The sequence below is a fragment of the Scyliorhinus torazame genome, chromosome 6 (assembly GCF_047496885.1).
Source record: "Scyliorhinus torazame isolate Kashiwa2021f chromosome 6, sScyTor2.1, whole genome shotgun sequence".
Lineage (NCBI taxonomy): Eukaryota > Metazoa > Chordata > Chondrichthyes > Carcharhiniformes > Scyliorhinidae > Scyliorhinus > Scyliorhinus torazame.
In genome coordinates, this window is record NC_092712.1 from 41,962,807 (window position 1) to 41,977,515 (window position 14,709).

The following is a 14,709-nucleotide window of genomic DNA, read 5'->3' on the forward strand; positions in this document are numbered from 1 at the left end:
ACGTGGGTGGACCAGGACAGATGTTTGGAGATGTGCACCCCTAGGAATTTGAAACTGCTAACCATCTCCACCTCGGCCCCGTTGATGCTGACAGGGGTGTGTACAGTACTTTGCTTCCTGAAGTCAATTACCAGCTCTTTAGTTTTGCTGGCATTGAGGGAGAGATTGTTGTCGCTACACCACTCCACTAGGTTCTCTATCTCCCTCCTGTATTCGGACTCATCGTTATTCGAGATCCGGCCCACTATGGTCGTATCGTCAGCAAACTTGTAGATGGAGTTGGAACCAAGTTTTGCCACGCAGTCGTGTGTGTACAGGGAGTAGAGTAGGGGGCTAAGTACGCAGCCTTGCGGGGCACCGGTGTTGAGGACTATTGTGGAGGAGGTGTTGTTGTTCATTCTTACTGATTGTGGTCTGTTGGTCAGAAAATCGAGGATCCAGTTGCAGAGTGGGGAGCCAAGTCCTAGGTTTTGGAGCTTTGATATGAGCTTGGCTGGGATTATGGTGTTGAAGGCGGAGCAGTAGTCAGTAAATAGGAGTCTAATGTAGGAGTCCTTGTTTTCGAGATGCTCTAGGGATGAGTGTAGGGCCAGGGAAATGGTGTCTGATGTGGACCGGTTGCAGCGGTATGCGAATTGCAGTGGATCAAGGCATTCTGGGAGTATGGAGATGATGCGCTTCATGATCAACGTCTCGAAGCACTTCATTACGACTGAAGTCAGGGCCCCTGGTCGGTAGTCATTGAGGCACGTTGCCTGGTTCTTCTTTCATTAGAGAAAGAGCACTGAGAAAACTATTAGAACTAAAAGCTAACAGGCCCCAGACCCTGATGGACTTCATCCTAGAGTCTTAAAAGAAGTGGGTGCTGAGATAGTAGATGCATTGGTTTTAATTTTCTCAAATCCCCTAGATTCTGGATAGGTCCCATCAATTTGGAAAACAGCGAATATAACTCCTCTATTGGGGAAAAGAGAGAGACAGGAAGCAAGAAACAGCAGGCCAGTTAGCTTAACATCTTGGAAAATGCTGGAATCTATTATTAAGGTGGTTACAGTGGAGCAATTAGGAAATCCCAAGGGGGGTAAAATGTGAGACACCAGCCAGGGGTGCATTGAGAACTGTTTTTAAAAACAAATTTAGAGTACCCAATTCATTTTTGCCAATTAAGGGGCAATTTTAGCGTGGCCAATCCACGTACCCTGCACATCCCTGGGTTGTGGGGGTGAAACCCACGCAAACACTGGGAGAATGTGCAAACGCCACACGGACAGGACCCAGAGCCGGGATCGAACCTGGGACCTCGGCGTCATGATGCTGCAGTGCTAACCACTGCGCCGCCGTGCTGCCCTACATTGGAATAGTTGAGACAAGAGTTAACAAAGGCAGAATTGAGGGTTTCAGCCGCAGATGTGCAGAGATAGGGTGAAGACGGGTGATACGGAGGTGCAGATAGGGTGGCATTAGTGATGGCACTAACAAGAAATCGGAATCTCGTCTACGAATCAAATGTGACACCAAGGTTACGAACTGGCTGGCTTAATCTCAGACTGTTCGCAGAGGAGAGAGGGATGGAGCCAATCACTCAGGAGCAGAGTTCCGAGCAGGTTTGTTACAGAGATGAGAAAGGGTGAAACCGTGGATGGATTTGAAAAACCGAAAGTAATTTAAATTTGGCGTTGCTGGACTAGGAAACAACAGAGGGGTGCAGAGGTTTGGACCAGCAGATGTTTATGTAAGTCGGAGGATAGAAGGCAAGCCAGGAGAGCATTGGAATAATCTTATCTGGAGGTAATATAGGCATCGATGAGCCCATCTCATCAAACAAATTGAGCAGCAGTCGAACTGAAGCAGAGATGGAGTCGGGCCATGTTATGGAGTTGGATGTAAACTATATTGGAGTGGATATGTGGTCAACAATTCAACTCTGGATCAAATATGACACCAAAGTTGCGAATGGCCTATTTCAGCCTCAAAAACAGTTGCCAGCGAGAAGGGTGAAACCAGAGGTAATCATGTGGGAGCAGGAAGAGTAGACATATCGATAATTCTCTGGACTGGTGAGAGTGAAGCCAGGCAAGGGCTGTTCCATCCAGCTGAATGATCAGCATCTCATTCTTCTGCTTTTTAATTTCCAGCCAAGCAAGCCTAAAAAAGGAGCAGAGAAGTTCTTTCAAACTGTCTGGACTTAGCTGCCACAATCAGAAGCAACCTCTCCTTCATACTGTCTTGGGGCAGCACGGTAGCACAGTGGTTAGCACAGTTACATTACAGCTCCAGGGTCCCACGTTCGATTCCCGGCTTGGGCCACTGTCTGTGCGGAGTCTGCACGTTCTCCCCGTGACTGTGTAGGTTTCCTCCGGGTGCTCCGGTTTCCTCCCACAGTCCAAAGATGTGCAGATTAGGTGGATTGGCCATGATAAATTGCACTTAAGTGTCCAAAAAGCTTAGGTGGGGTTACTGTGTTACGGAGATAGGGTGGAGGCGTGGGCTTGGGTGCTCGTTCCAAGAGCCGGTGCACACTCAATGGGCCGAATGGCCTCCTGCGCTTCTATGATTCTATCTGCCCACTAATACATTTTGTATCTCCATTTGTAAGGTGGCTTATTTTCTACCTTCAGATTCGATCTAGCCCTGTGATGTTGATTCCCAAATTTCTTTCTCTGTCAGTCTGGCCTCAATAAAAGTTGAGATGGATTCGCACGTAAAAAGAAGTTATTTATTTAGCTTGCAAGCTTGATTCATTTCATAGAAATATAAGAGACATCCAGTTTCCTATATCCCAGAAAGCGAATGAACAAAGAAACAAAGGGATCTCTGCAAATCAATTCAAATGGTATCAAGTTTCACATACTCGACGCCCATAGGTCAGCCTATATCCCTCCTGACCTGTTTGATCTATTCTGATTGGCTCACTTCCAATCCCTTTCTCTGGCCCCTATCAATGCAGCATCACTCTCATAGACACACCTCTTCCTGCTTTTTCCATGCGGTCTCAAATCCCTTTCTCCCTAACTGCCAGAATCAAAGTGGCTTATTTCTACATTACACTAACTAGTATCTCTAAAGTAACTATTTTCTATCACATTCGTCAGTGACACACCAGTGAACTGGATGAAACTGGTTGTTGTATTTTATGCTGGAGCACACCCCCAGAAACATCGCAAAGATGTGGTCAAACCTTTGGTCTCATAAACCAGGACCACAAGAATACCACAGGAGTTACGCATGTTTGAACCAGCAACAGGTGTACCTTGCCAATGTGTATCATGTCGTCCACATAGAACATTAGCTCTGAAATGTTACACTAGCTCCTTAGCTTTAGAACTCGCTCCCAGATGCTGTTGCATGTAATTCTCGCCGTTTTGACCACACAAAAATGCAAATCTGCTTGCTACAGTCAAAATTCTCATGGTCCTTTTTGCCCTTAGCAAGTAACAAGATCCAACCTGAGCAACACCTTCCCCATCTTGCCTTCAGTCGGTACCGACTCACATACCATCTGCCGTGGAAATGTATCTTTGAAGACTGGTCATCTAACTCCGTACTTGATCAAGGTTCACTGTTTTGGAACATAAAGTATGGGTTATGTTGGAGGAACGCAGCATATTTGATTTGACCACAGTTGACAAATGATGTGCCTGACTTTGTTAATCTTTATTATATCATGGAAAGGATAATTCCATAAGACCATTAGATGTGGGAGCTGAAGTAGACCATTCCGTCATCGAGTCTGCTCCATTCAATGAGATTATGGCTGATCTGCTGTGATAATCCTCACTCCACTTTCCTGTCTTATTCCCATTACTCTTGATTCCCTTACTGATTAAAAATCTGTCTATCTCTGCCTTGAACATACTTGACGACCCAGCCTCTGTAACCCTCTGCGGTAAAGAATTCCACAGATTCACTACCCTCTGAGAGAAGAAACACCTCTCCATCTCTGTCTGAAATCTTACTCTGAGATTATGCCCTCAGGTCCTGTACTCTCTCCCATAAGGAGAAACGACCTCTCAGCATTTACCATGTCAAGTCCCCTAAGAATCCTATATGTCTCAATAAGGGCAGCACAATAGCATAGTGGTTAGCACAATTGCTTCACAGCTCCAGGGTCCCAGGTTCGATTCCCGGCTGGGTCACTGTCTGTGCGGAGTCTGCATGTTCTTCCCGTGTGTGCGTGGGTTTCCTCCGGGTGCTCCGGTTTCCTCCCACAGTCCAAAGATGTGCAGGTTAGGTGGATTGGCCATGCTAAATTGCCCTTGGTGTCCAAAATTGCCCTTAGTGTTGGTTGAGTGGGGTTATTGGGTTATGGGGATAGGGTGGTGTGGGCTTGGGTAGGGTGCTCTTTCCAAGAGCCGGTGCAGACTTGATGGGCCGAATTGCCTCCTGCACTGTAAATTCTATAATAAGGTCGCCTCTCAATCTTCTAAACTTCAGTGAGTACAGGCCCAAACTACTCGCCTCTCCTCATAAGAAAATCCCTTCCTACCCAATTTGTTTTTCATCCTTCCTGCCCGAAGTAAAATTGCTTTGGTTATATAAGTTGTACAGGCATGGGGGTGTTCTGACATTTGAATCAATTTTTGGTTGGACAAACACCTCTTATCAGTGCTCAACCATACCCTGGTGTATAAATAAACCAGCGGGCTAGACAGCTAGTTTGTGATGCAGAACAAAGCCAGCAGCGCGGGTTCAATTCCCGTACCAGCTGAGAATTCTGAATTCTCCCTCCGTGTACCCGAACAGGTGCTGGAATGTGGCGACTAGGGGTTTTTCACAGTAACTTCATTGCAGCATTAATGTAAGCCTACTTGTGACAATAAAGATTATTTATTTTATATTTATTTATAAATAAACAAAAAAAATGCTTTACGAAGGGTGTTGGCAATTGTCGGCTAACATGGGTCTTCCTCATCTTGACTGGAGTGGCCGCCAGTTGACTGCAAGGATAGTGGTTGGGGGGAAAGGATGGGAGGGTCAACCAGTGTTCGAGCCCGGGATTAATAGCTGGAAAGCCTGATTGAGACCGTCTGGTAATTTATTTGGACTGGATGTCATATCTGCCAGCGGGAGATGAACCTTGTCCCTGTCAGGAATTGTCATTTGAATAAAGTATTAGAAGTGCTGCTGGTAACTAGAGAAGTTATTCACACAGTATTAAGAGGAGGAGAAAATTACAAGGCTTTATTTAAAAAATATTTTTTATTCTCCTGTTTCACATTTTCTCCCAAATTTACACCCAACAATAAACAATAATCAGTAACGAATGTAATGTCAATCCCCATATCAATAAAAATGATCCCATCCGCCCCACCAAACCCGCATGTTAACATAAACAAACACATACAGTCCGTCTCATTGAACATAGAACAGACAGTGCAGAAGGAGGCCATTCGGCCCATCGTGTCTGCACCGAACCGCTTAAGCCCTCACTTCGACCCTATCCCCGTAACCCAATAAACCCTCCTAACCTTCTTGGACACTAAGAGCAATTTAGCATGGCCAATCCACCTAACCTGCACCTCGTTGGACTGTGGGAGGAAACTGGACGCAGACACGGGGAGAACGAGCAGTCTCCGCACAGACAGTGACCCAGCAGGGAATCGAACCTGGGACCCTGGCGCTGTGAAGCCACAGTGCTAGGCACGTGTGCTACCGGTCTCTTCCCCCCCCCCCCAATCCTCTTTCTCCCCCCCCCCCCCCCCCCCCCCCCCCCCCCGAATGTTTGATGTGGTCCAATTCTCGAAAGTGCATGATGAATAATGGCCATGAATTGTAGAACCCCTCCACCTTCCCCTCAGTTCAAATTTGACCTTTTCAAGCGCCAAGAATTCCAGCAGGTCCTTCCGCCATGCCGGGACACAGGGTGGAGAAGTCGATCTCCACCCTAACAGGATCCGCTTTTGAGCGATCAACGAGGCGAAGGCGCCCGTTTACAACCCCCGCTGGTCGGATACCCCGAATATGGCCTCCCGGGGGCCCGGGTAGAGTTTCATGTGCACCACTTTAGAGATTACCCTAAAAACCTCCTTCCAGTAATCCTCCAGCTTTGGACAGGACCAAAACATACGAACGTGGTTTGCGGGGGTCCTCCCTGCAACATTCACACACATCTTCTACCCTCTCAAAGAGCCGGCTCATCCTCGCCCTTGTACGGTGTGCTCTATATACCAACTACAGCTGTATCAGCCCCAACCTTGCGCATGAGGTGGAGGCCTTCACCCTCCGAAGTACCTCACACCAGAACCACTCTCCAATATCCTCTCCCAACTCTTCATCCCACTTTGCCTTTATCCCTTCTAGCGGCGCCTTATCCTCCTCCAAAATAGCCCCATAAACCGCTGATACTGCTCCCTTCTCCCGTTCCCCTGTTATCAGCACCTCCTCCAGCAATGTGGGAGCCGGCTCTACTGGGAAGCTCTGTATCTCCTTTCTGGCAAAGTCTCGAACCTGTATGTATCTAAATATTTCCCCCTGCTGCAGCCCATACTTTGCTCCCAGCTCCTTCAATCCTGCAAAACGACCCCCAAGAAACAGATCTTTTAGTGTCCTAATTCCTTTTTCCTCCCATCTCCGAAAATTTTCAGCCCACTTCCCAGGCTCAAATCTATGGTTTCCCCCAAATTGGCATTTCCCTAGACCCTGCCCCAACCCGAAGTGCTGTCGAAACTGCCTCCAAATTCTCAACAAAGCTATTACTACCGGACTCGCTGAGTATCTCCTCGGGGCCGTCGGGAGCGGCGCTGTCGCTAGTGCCTTCAGTCCCGACCCCCTACCCAAACTCTCCTCCACTCTGACCTATTGGGAGTCAACTCCTCTGACCCAGCTCCGTACCTTCTCCACATTCGCCGCCCAGTAATAATACATCAGGTTCGGAAGACCCGAACCCCCTGCCTGCCTTCCCCTCTGTAGCAGCACCTTTTTAATTCTGAGAAGGCTTTTTTTTTTAAGAGAATTGTTGTAATATAAAGTGCATTGGTTGGAAATTGGGTGAACATTGGACTAATAAGTGAAAGAGAGGAAAGCAGAAAATGCCGAGAAAACAATTGACTTGAGTTTCAGGTTTCGTATGATTACATTCCAGCAATGAAGAGTGTCTTCAGCATTGCAGTTAATGGGTTGTAAGTTGCAACAGCAGTGAGATAGGACCAACCCTGAGACAGTGGCGCTTTCCTGTAACTACTAGCAGTCTAAAGGCTAAGTTGCCCTGTCTTGGAAAAATGTCTGTAACCTACAATGCATTTTTGCCAAATGTTTATCTTTGTAAGTGCAAATGGGCAAATACAGAGAGTGGCCTTCGTAAATAGTCTGCACGGGAATACTGGCAGAAGGGCACGCCTGTGGAGCACTAGTGTGACCTATTGGGCTGATTGTTGTGGTGGAGGGGTGGAAGAGCCATTGCGTTATTTAAAAGAACTATCATTACAAAATTCAACTTCATCAGTGAATTTTCTTTATATCCTCTAGGGGGTGCTAGTATCATCCAGTGTCATATTCTAAATGATAAGAGACACATAGTGACCAAAGATACGAACAACATTGTGGCATTCTGGGATGTGCTGAAGGTGAGTCCAGATTTAAGTCAGGCATTGTTTTAGACGGATGTTTGTCGCCTAATGGCTTTGCCTGAAGAGCAGATGACAAATAAATCTTCCTTCCTCCCCATCTCTCCCAAATGCAACGGAAGTGATTTGTAACAGATTGGTCTGCACTGACCCGATTGTCCATTTTGCCTGATCTTGGTTGTAACAATATTAATCAGTTCAATATTGGAATGGACATTAAGGTAATCCTTTGTCTACCTTGTGAACAGAGTACCTATGCAGCTTTTGGTTTCAGTGGATGCTGCTTGGTTTACCAAACCCGGAAGTTGAAAGCTCCTGGGCAATGTCCACAGAGACCCCTATGTCAGGACTTGCACATTCGGCCGTACATCTGGTCAGAAGATTCGGCCCTGCGTCTTTTTTAAAGTTATTAACGTGGGGTCGAATTTACCGCACAGTGGAGGCAACCCGGCATTGGCTAGCAGCAGGAGCTTCCAGTCCTGCCGCCGTTAACTGGGATCCCCGTTGACTGCATCCCTCACCGCCACGAAACCCCGCGGTGGGGTGCACCGTCGGCGGGACCGGAAAATCCCGCTGGCGTGAAAGGCTGAAGAGTTCTGGCCATGATCTGTGAATTACAGCACAGAGGAGTCACTGACGTAAATTAACTGGCTATAAAAGCCACTGGTTTCTTTTCTTTTTAAAAAGTCTACTTTCCCCTTAAGCTGCTTCCCAACATATTCTGCACGCCAGACTTGTTGAGCTAGTTGTTCCAGAGTGACGTCACCAGCATTTGTACTCTGGTCGTAGAAAGGCAGGTCAAGTTATATATAATTATAATTCAAGTGCTCTTTAAAGTTCCCTTTCACTTGCCACCCACATCATCTGCCCCCAAATCTCTTGCAGTGTCCTTTTGGGTTAATAAGCAAGAACTGGCCAGGAAAAGATTTAATGCCTTTTAATGATGCTAATTTAGCTGAATGCATTTTGAAGCCGTTCTGGAGATTTTTGTTCTGTGGCATGACTCATTTCTGAAATTGTTTGTGAGCACTTTGGCTGTTTGGTGACTGGAGAGATAATCTGTTCTACTCTGCAGGAAAATGGTTCACACGTTCTATACCATAAACTGAATTGGAACTAATTTGCTATTTAGGTACAAGTATTGGTTCAATTGTGTAGCGTCGTACATCAGCTCCAATGGAGCATAAATGCTAGTATAGACCATTTGGATTAAAGGCTCTGTTTATACTGCAAATTCTATTTAAGCACACACCACATTGCAGAGTGTTCCCAAGGGTAAGAGCCCGAGCCACTGCTTTTTTGATATATATTTAACACTAAACATGAAAAAGTGATGCAGTTCAGCAGGAAGGAGAGGGAGAAGCATCACAGACTTCAAGTCACATTTCTAGAGAAGGTGCAGCGGCAGAAGAACTGGAGGTTTCAGAGAAGGACAGAGATAGATAGGTTCTTGATTAATAAGGGGATCGGGGTTATGGGGTGAAGGCAGGAGAATGTGGATGAGAAAATATCAGCCACGATTGAATGGTGGAGCAGACTCGATGGGCCGAGTGGCCTAATTCTGCTCCGATGTCTTATGGTCTTATATGAATATATCTTTGAAGGTGGCAGGACATATTGAGAGTAGCTCGTAAAACATATGGGGTCTCAGGCTTCACAAATAGGGGTTCTAACTACGAAAGCAGAAAATATATGTGGTAATGACATGGGACTCGCTGCCTTGGAGTATGGCATAAGCAGATAGGAGCAATGATTTCAAAAGAAAATTGGATAGGCACTTGAGGGACATAAACGTGCTGGACTACGGGGGTAGAACAGGGGATGGGAATGACTACATTGCTTTGCAGAGAGCCAGCATGGACTATATGGGCTGAATGGCCATTACGACTTTGCTGGACAACCTGAAAGATGCTGCTTACTTTCTCTTTTTTTTTTCTATAAAAAAATATATAAATTGACGGTATATTCCTTGCATGATCACTCCTGTCAGTTGACCCTGAAAAAGATCAACGTTTTTCCATTTTAAACAAAATTGATGGAATACAATGGCCAAAAACTCTTAGAATTATATACAATACTTGATTTATTCACTTTCCATGAATCAATGGCCCCCTGAGAGTAGTATTTTTTGATACATTTATTTAATCAATTTCGCTATCCACAGCTTTCTCTTATATTTGTGGCATTGCCAAATATTTACCATACACCTATCCATGTGGAGAATAAAACTGATGTTTATCAGAATCTCGAGAACCAGTGTCTCACTGAAGCATTGCTTGTTGACAGAAGACCAACATCTTTATCCCAGTGAAAATGAATGTTTCTTCGTATTGAATTAATAATGATGATTCATGAAAAACGTAAGAATGCAATTCTCAGCAGCTTCTGGTCAACAAGCAATGGGACAGCAGGACTAGTTTTACGGTTATATAGAATAATTTCATAATACAAAGCACTCATTGTTCCTTCACTTTCGCTGGGTCAAAATCCTGGAACACCCTCCCTAACAGCACTGTGGGTGTACCTATGCCACAGGGACTACCGCGGATAAAAAAGGCTGCTCACTGCCACCACCTCAAGGACAATCCAGGATGGACAACAAATACTGGCCGAGACAATGTTGCCCATATTCTGTAAATTATTATTTTTTTAAACCCCGATCGTGAAATCATCCAGAACTGCATTCCTGGCTTGAAACAAAGACAGTAATGATCTCCAAACCCCAGGAGGGATGGCTGGAAAAAATACATAGAAAGTGGCTAATCAAAGTGAGGCTAACACCATATTTGTGGCTGTAATGTTCTTTAAACACCCTGGTTTAAAATACATACTGGCAGAATGTCCACTAAAGCTGCAATTAAGAAGTCATGAAAGGTGAGGTCATGGTTCATTTCACCACTTAATTGGTTACAGATGAAAGGCGAATGGGATATTGTTATGATTGCTGGAGATTTCCTGGAATTTATAGGGTAGTATTTCGCCCTAGCTAAGCAGGTGGTCTTAGTGGGATACAGATGATGTAATTATTGGGAGGAGGCAGGTCTGTATGTAGTTTTGCAGTTTTCCGTAGGATTTTTAATCTTTTTATTGGCATTTCTCATATTTATAAACAGTTGCACATCACATTTTTCTCGCCTGCGCTAATTTCCTTTATTATACAGAGGTTTAGGCCTCGAAACAGACCGACAAACTGCCCCCAAGTATTCAGGAAGCCTTCCTCTGACCCTCGGGTGGTGTAATTCATCTTCTCCAGGTGGAGAAATTCCGAAAGGTCAGCGAGCCAGTCTGCAGCTGTGGGTGGTGCTGCCGATCGCCAGCCGAGCAGGATTCTCCGGCGTGCGATTAGGCAAGCGAAAGCAAGGGCGTTGGCCCCCTTCCTCATGTGTAGCTCTGGCTGCTCCGATACCCCGAAGATTGCCACTATTGGGCATGGCTTCACCCTCACCCCCACAACCTTGGACATTGCCTCGGAGAAGGCTGTCCAGAACCCAGCAAGCTTGGGGCAAGCCCAAAACATGTGGGTGTGGTTAGCCGGGCCCCTCTGGCACCGCTCACATTTGTCCTCCACCTCCGGGAAGAACCTGCTCATTCGGGTTCTGGTCAGGTGCGCTCTGTGCACCACTTTGTGCTGCATTAGGCTTAGCCTTGCGCAGGAGGAGGTGAAGTTCACCCTGCTCAGTGCTTCTCTCCAGAGTCCCCATCCTACCTCTGTCCCCAGTTCGTCCTCCCATTTTTGTCTGATCTCGTCCAGTGGAGTCCGGCCTCTGTCCAGTAGCTGTCCGTATATTTTCCCACATTGTCTCCCCTTCCCATTGCTTGTGCCTATCAGGTCCTCTAGTAGTGTGGTTTCTGGGGCCCCAGGGTACCCCACTATCTCTTTGCGGAGGAAGTGTTTTATTTGGAGGTGCCTCATTTCCTGTCCTTTTGCTAGCCTCCACTTCCTCGTCAGTTCGTCTAGTGTCGCCAGTCTGTGCCCTACGTAGAATCCCCGACCGTCAGTGTGCCTCCGTCCCACCTCCATCTTTTGAAGGTGGTATCTAGCATGGCTGGGGGAAATCTGTGATTGCCGCAGATGGGGGCCATGGGGGACATTTTAGTTATCCCGAAGTGTTGTCTGAGCTGGGTCCATGTTCTCAGCGTGGCCGCTACCACTGGGCTTGTTGTGTATCTTGTTGAGGGGGATGGGAGTGCTGCTGTAGCCAGGGCCCAGAGGGTCGTTCCTTTACAGGATGCCTCCTCCATTTGTACCCAATCTGTGTTGGGTTCTTGTACCCATCCCCTCACTCTTTCTGCTGTTGCTGCCCAGTGGTAGTATTGTAGGTTTGGTAAGGCCAAGCCCCCTTTGATTTTCCTTCTTTGCAGTGTCTGTTTTGGGATTCTCGGGTTCTTACCCCCCTCACACAAACGCCATGATTATACTGTCTACGTTTTGGAAAAAGGCCTTGGGGATGAAGATCGGGATGGATCAAACAGGAAGAGGAACCTTGGCAGTATGTTCATCTTGATCGTCTGCACTCCCCCCGCCAGGGAGAGTGGGAGTGAGCCCCCCTTTGAAGGTCTCTTCTTTCTTCCTCCACCAGGCTGGCCAGGTTCCACTTGTGGATCTGTGTCCAGTCTCTGGCTATCTGGATCCCCAGGTAGCGGAATCTGTTCTGGGCTGTTTTGAACGGGAGCCCCTCCAGCTCTCTCCCTCCCCCGTTTGCGTTCACTGGGAATGCCTCGCTTTTGCCCAGGTTAAGTTTGTAGCCCGAGAAGGTTCCAAACTCTTTCAGCATTTGCAGTACTGCCTTCAGTCCATCCTGTGGCTTCGAGACATAGAGGAGCAGGTCATCTGCATAGAGTGAGACTCTGTGCTCTCTGACTGCTCTCCGGATTCCCTTCCAGCTTTTCGCGTCTCGCAGGGCTATCGCCAGGGTTTCGATGGCTAGCGTGAACAAGAGTGGGGACAGGGGGCAGCCCTGTCTTGTTCCTCTCTGCAGCTGGAAGTATTTAGAGCTGGTGGTGTTAGTTTGGATGCTCACTTTGGGAGCGTTGTACAGGAGCCTCACCCAAGCGGTGAACCCCCTCCTAGCCCAAACCGTTCCAGTACCTCGAGGAGGTATTTCCATTCGACTCTGTTGAAGGCCTTTTCTGCGTCCAGGGAGACGATCACCTCTGGTGTTCGTTCCCCAGAGGGGGTCATTATTACGTTCAGCAGCCGCCTGATGTTCGCTGTGAGCTGCCTACCCTTGACAAAGCCAGTTTGGTCCTCTGTGACCACCTCTGGTACACAGCCCTCCAGCCTTTTGGCCAGGACCTTTGCGAGTATTTTCGCATCTACGTTCAGCAGTGAAATGGGTCTGTATGATCCGCATTCCGTCAGGTCTTTATCTTTTTGGGTATCAGTGAAATTGTGGCCTGCGCTAGCGTTGGAGGCAGGGTGCCCCTTGCCAGTGAGTCCGCGAACATGTCCCTTAGGTGTGGGGCCAGGACTGGTGCAAATGTTTTGTAGAAGTTTGCCGGGAACCCATCGGGACCCAGTGCCTTCCCAGCCTGCATGGAGCTGATGTTCTCCATGATTTCTCCTAGGTCTATTGGTGTTTCCAGCTCCGCCCGTCTGTCTTCCCCCACAACTGGTAGTTCCAGTCCGTCTAGGAACAGTTTCGTCCCCATTGGGGGGCTCGGAGGTGTACAGTCCCCGGTAGAAGGTCTCAAATGCCCGATTGACCTCCTTTGGTTCTGTTACCAGTCTGCCTCTGCTATCCTTTACCTGTGCTATTTACCTTGTGGCTGCCTGCTTTCTCAGCTGGTGAGCCAATAGACAGCCAGCCTTGTCTCCGTGTTCGTAGAAGGTCCTCCGTGTCTGACGGAGCTGGTACACTAGTGGATATCCTAGTGGATAGCAGCTTAAAGTCCATTTGCAGCTTTTTCCTCTCCGCCAGCAGCTCTACGGTCGGGGCCTCGGAGTATTTTCTGTCGACTTCCAGGATGGAGTCCACCAGTTGTTGCCTGGCCACCCTCTCTTCCCTATCTCTGCTTGCCTTGTAGGCTATGATCTCTCCTCTAATCACGGCCTTCAGTGCCTCCCAGAATGTGGAGGGCGAGACCTCCCCGTTTTGGTTGTTACTCACGTAGTCGCCTATGGCCCGCGATGTTTTCTGACAGAAGGCCTTGTCGGCCAGGAGATCCGTGTCCAGCCTCCATGCGGGGCGCTGGGCACAGCCTGTCTCCAACCTCACATCCGTATAGTGTGGAGCGTGGTCAGAGATAACCATCGCGGAGTACTCTGTTCCCGTGATCCCTGGAAGCACCGATTTCCCCACTGCAAAGAAGTCGATACGAGTGTATACCTTGTGTACTTGTGAGAAGTATGAAAATTCCTTCTCTCCCGGGTGCAGGAACCTCCATGGGTCCACCGCCCCCATCTGCTCCATAAATGCTCCTAGTTCCCTAGCCATGCCGGTCTTTTTCCCTGTGCACAGTTGAACTCGCCCCCATGATCAGTCGGTGTGTGTCAAGATCGGGGATTTCTGCCATGGTCTTTATGAATTCTGTGTCGTCCCACATTTACCAGTACGACCGGTGCCCCTTCCAGGACACCGCTGACCATGACATACCGTCCCCGTGGGTCCGTAACTGTCTTGGTTTCCGAAACCTCGTCCTCTTACTAATTAATATTGCTACGCCCCTAGCCCTCGTCCCGTAGCATGAGTGGTATTTCTGTCCCACCCAGCCCTTCCTTACCAGCAGTCGGTCCTTCCCCCTCAGGTGCGCCTCTTGTAGGTAGATTGTCTGCTTTTAGGCTTCTTAGGTGGGTGAAGACTCTGGATCTTTTGACCGGGCCGTTGAGTCCCCTTACGTTCCAGGTAACAATCCTGGTGGGGGTTTTTTGACCCCCCCATTCACCTGGTGGACGCGCCCCTGCCCTCCAAGGTTTCCCTTCGTTAGGGGGCCGTACAAAATGGCCGCGGTCACCGCTCTCACCATGAGGTCGGGCCCCGGGGTTTCCTTTTGTCCAGGGGGCACCCACCATGGCCGCCAGCTGTGTGTACGCCATGTGGCTGCGCCCCTGCAATCCAGGGTCTCCCTTCGTCCTGAAGCCCTCCCGAGTGGCTGTTTGTGGCACCATCTTGGTTCCTCGCCCTGCTCCATGCCTGCCGAGGCCTGT

General features: G+C 48.1%; 1 protein-coding gene across 1 annotated transcript in view; it reads left to right on the forward strand.

Moving 5' to 3' along the window:
* The window catches only part of LOC140424761 (WD repeat-containing protein 48), a 163,934-nt gene that overhangs the window by 95,885 nt on the left and 53,340 nt on the right, over positions 1–14,709 (forward strand). Inside the window, exon 11 of the mRNA XM_072508141.1 lies at positions 7,465–7,562. Coding sequence (XP_072364242.1) covers positions 7,465–7,562 — 98 coding nt within the window. The remainder of the gene's footprint in view (positions 1–7,464; positions 7,563–14,709) is intronic.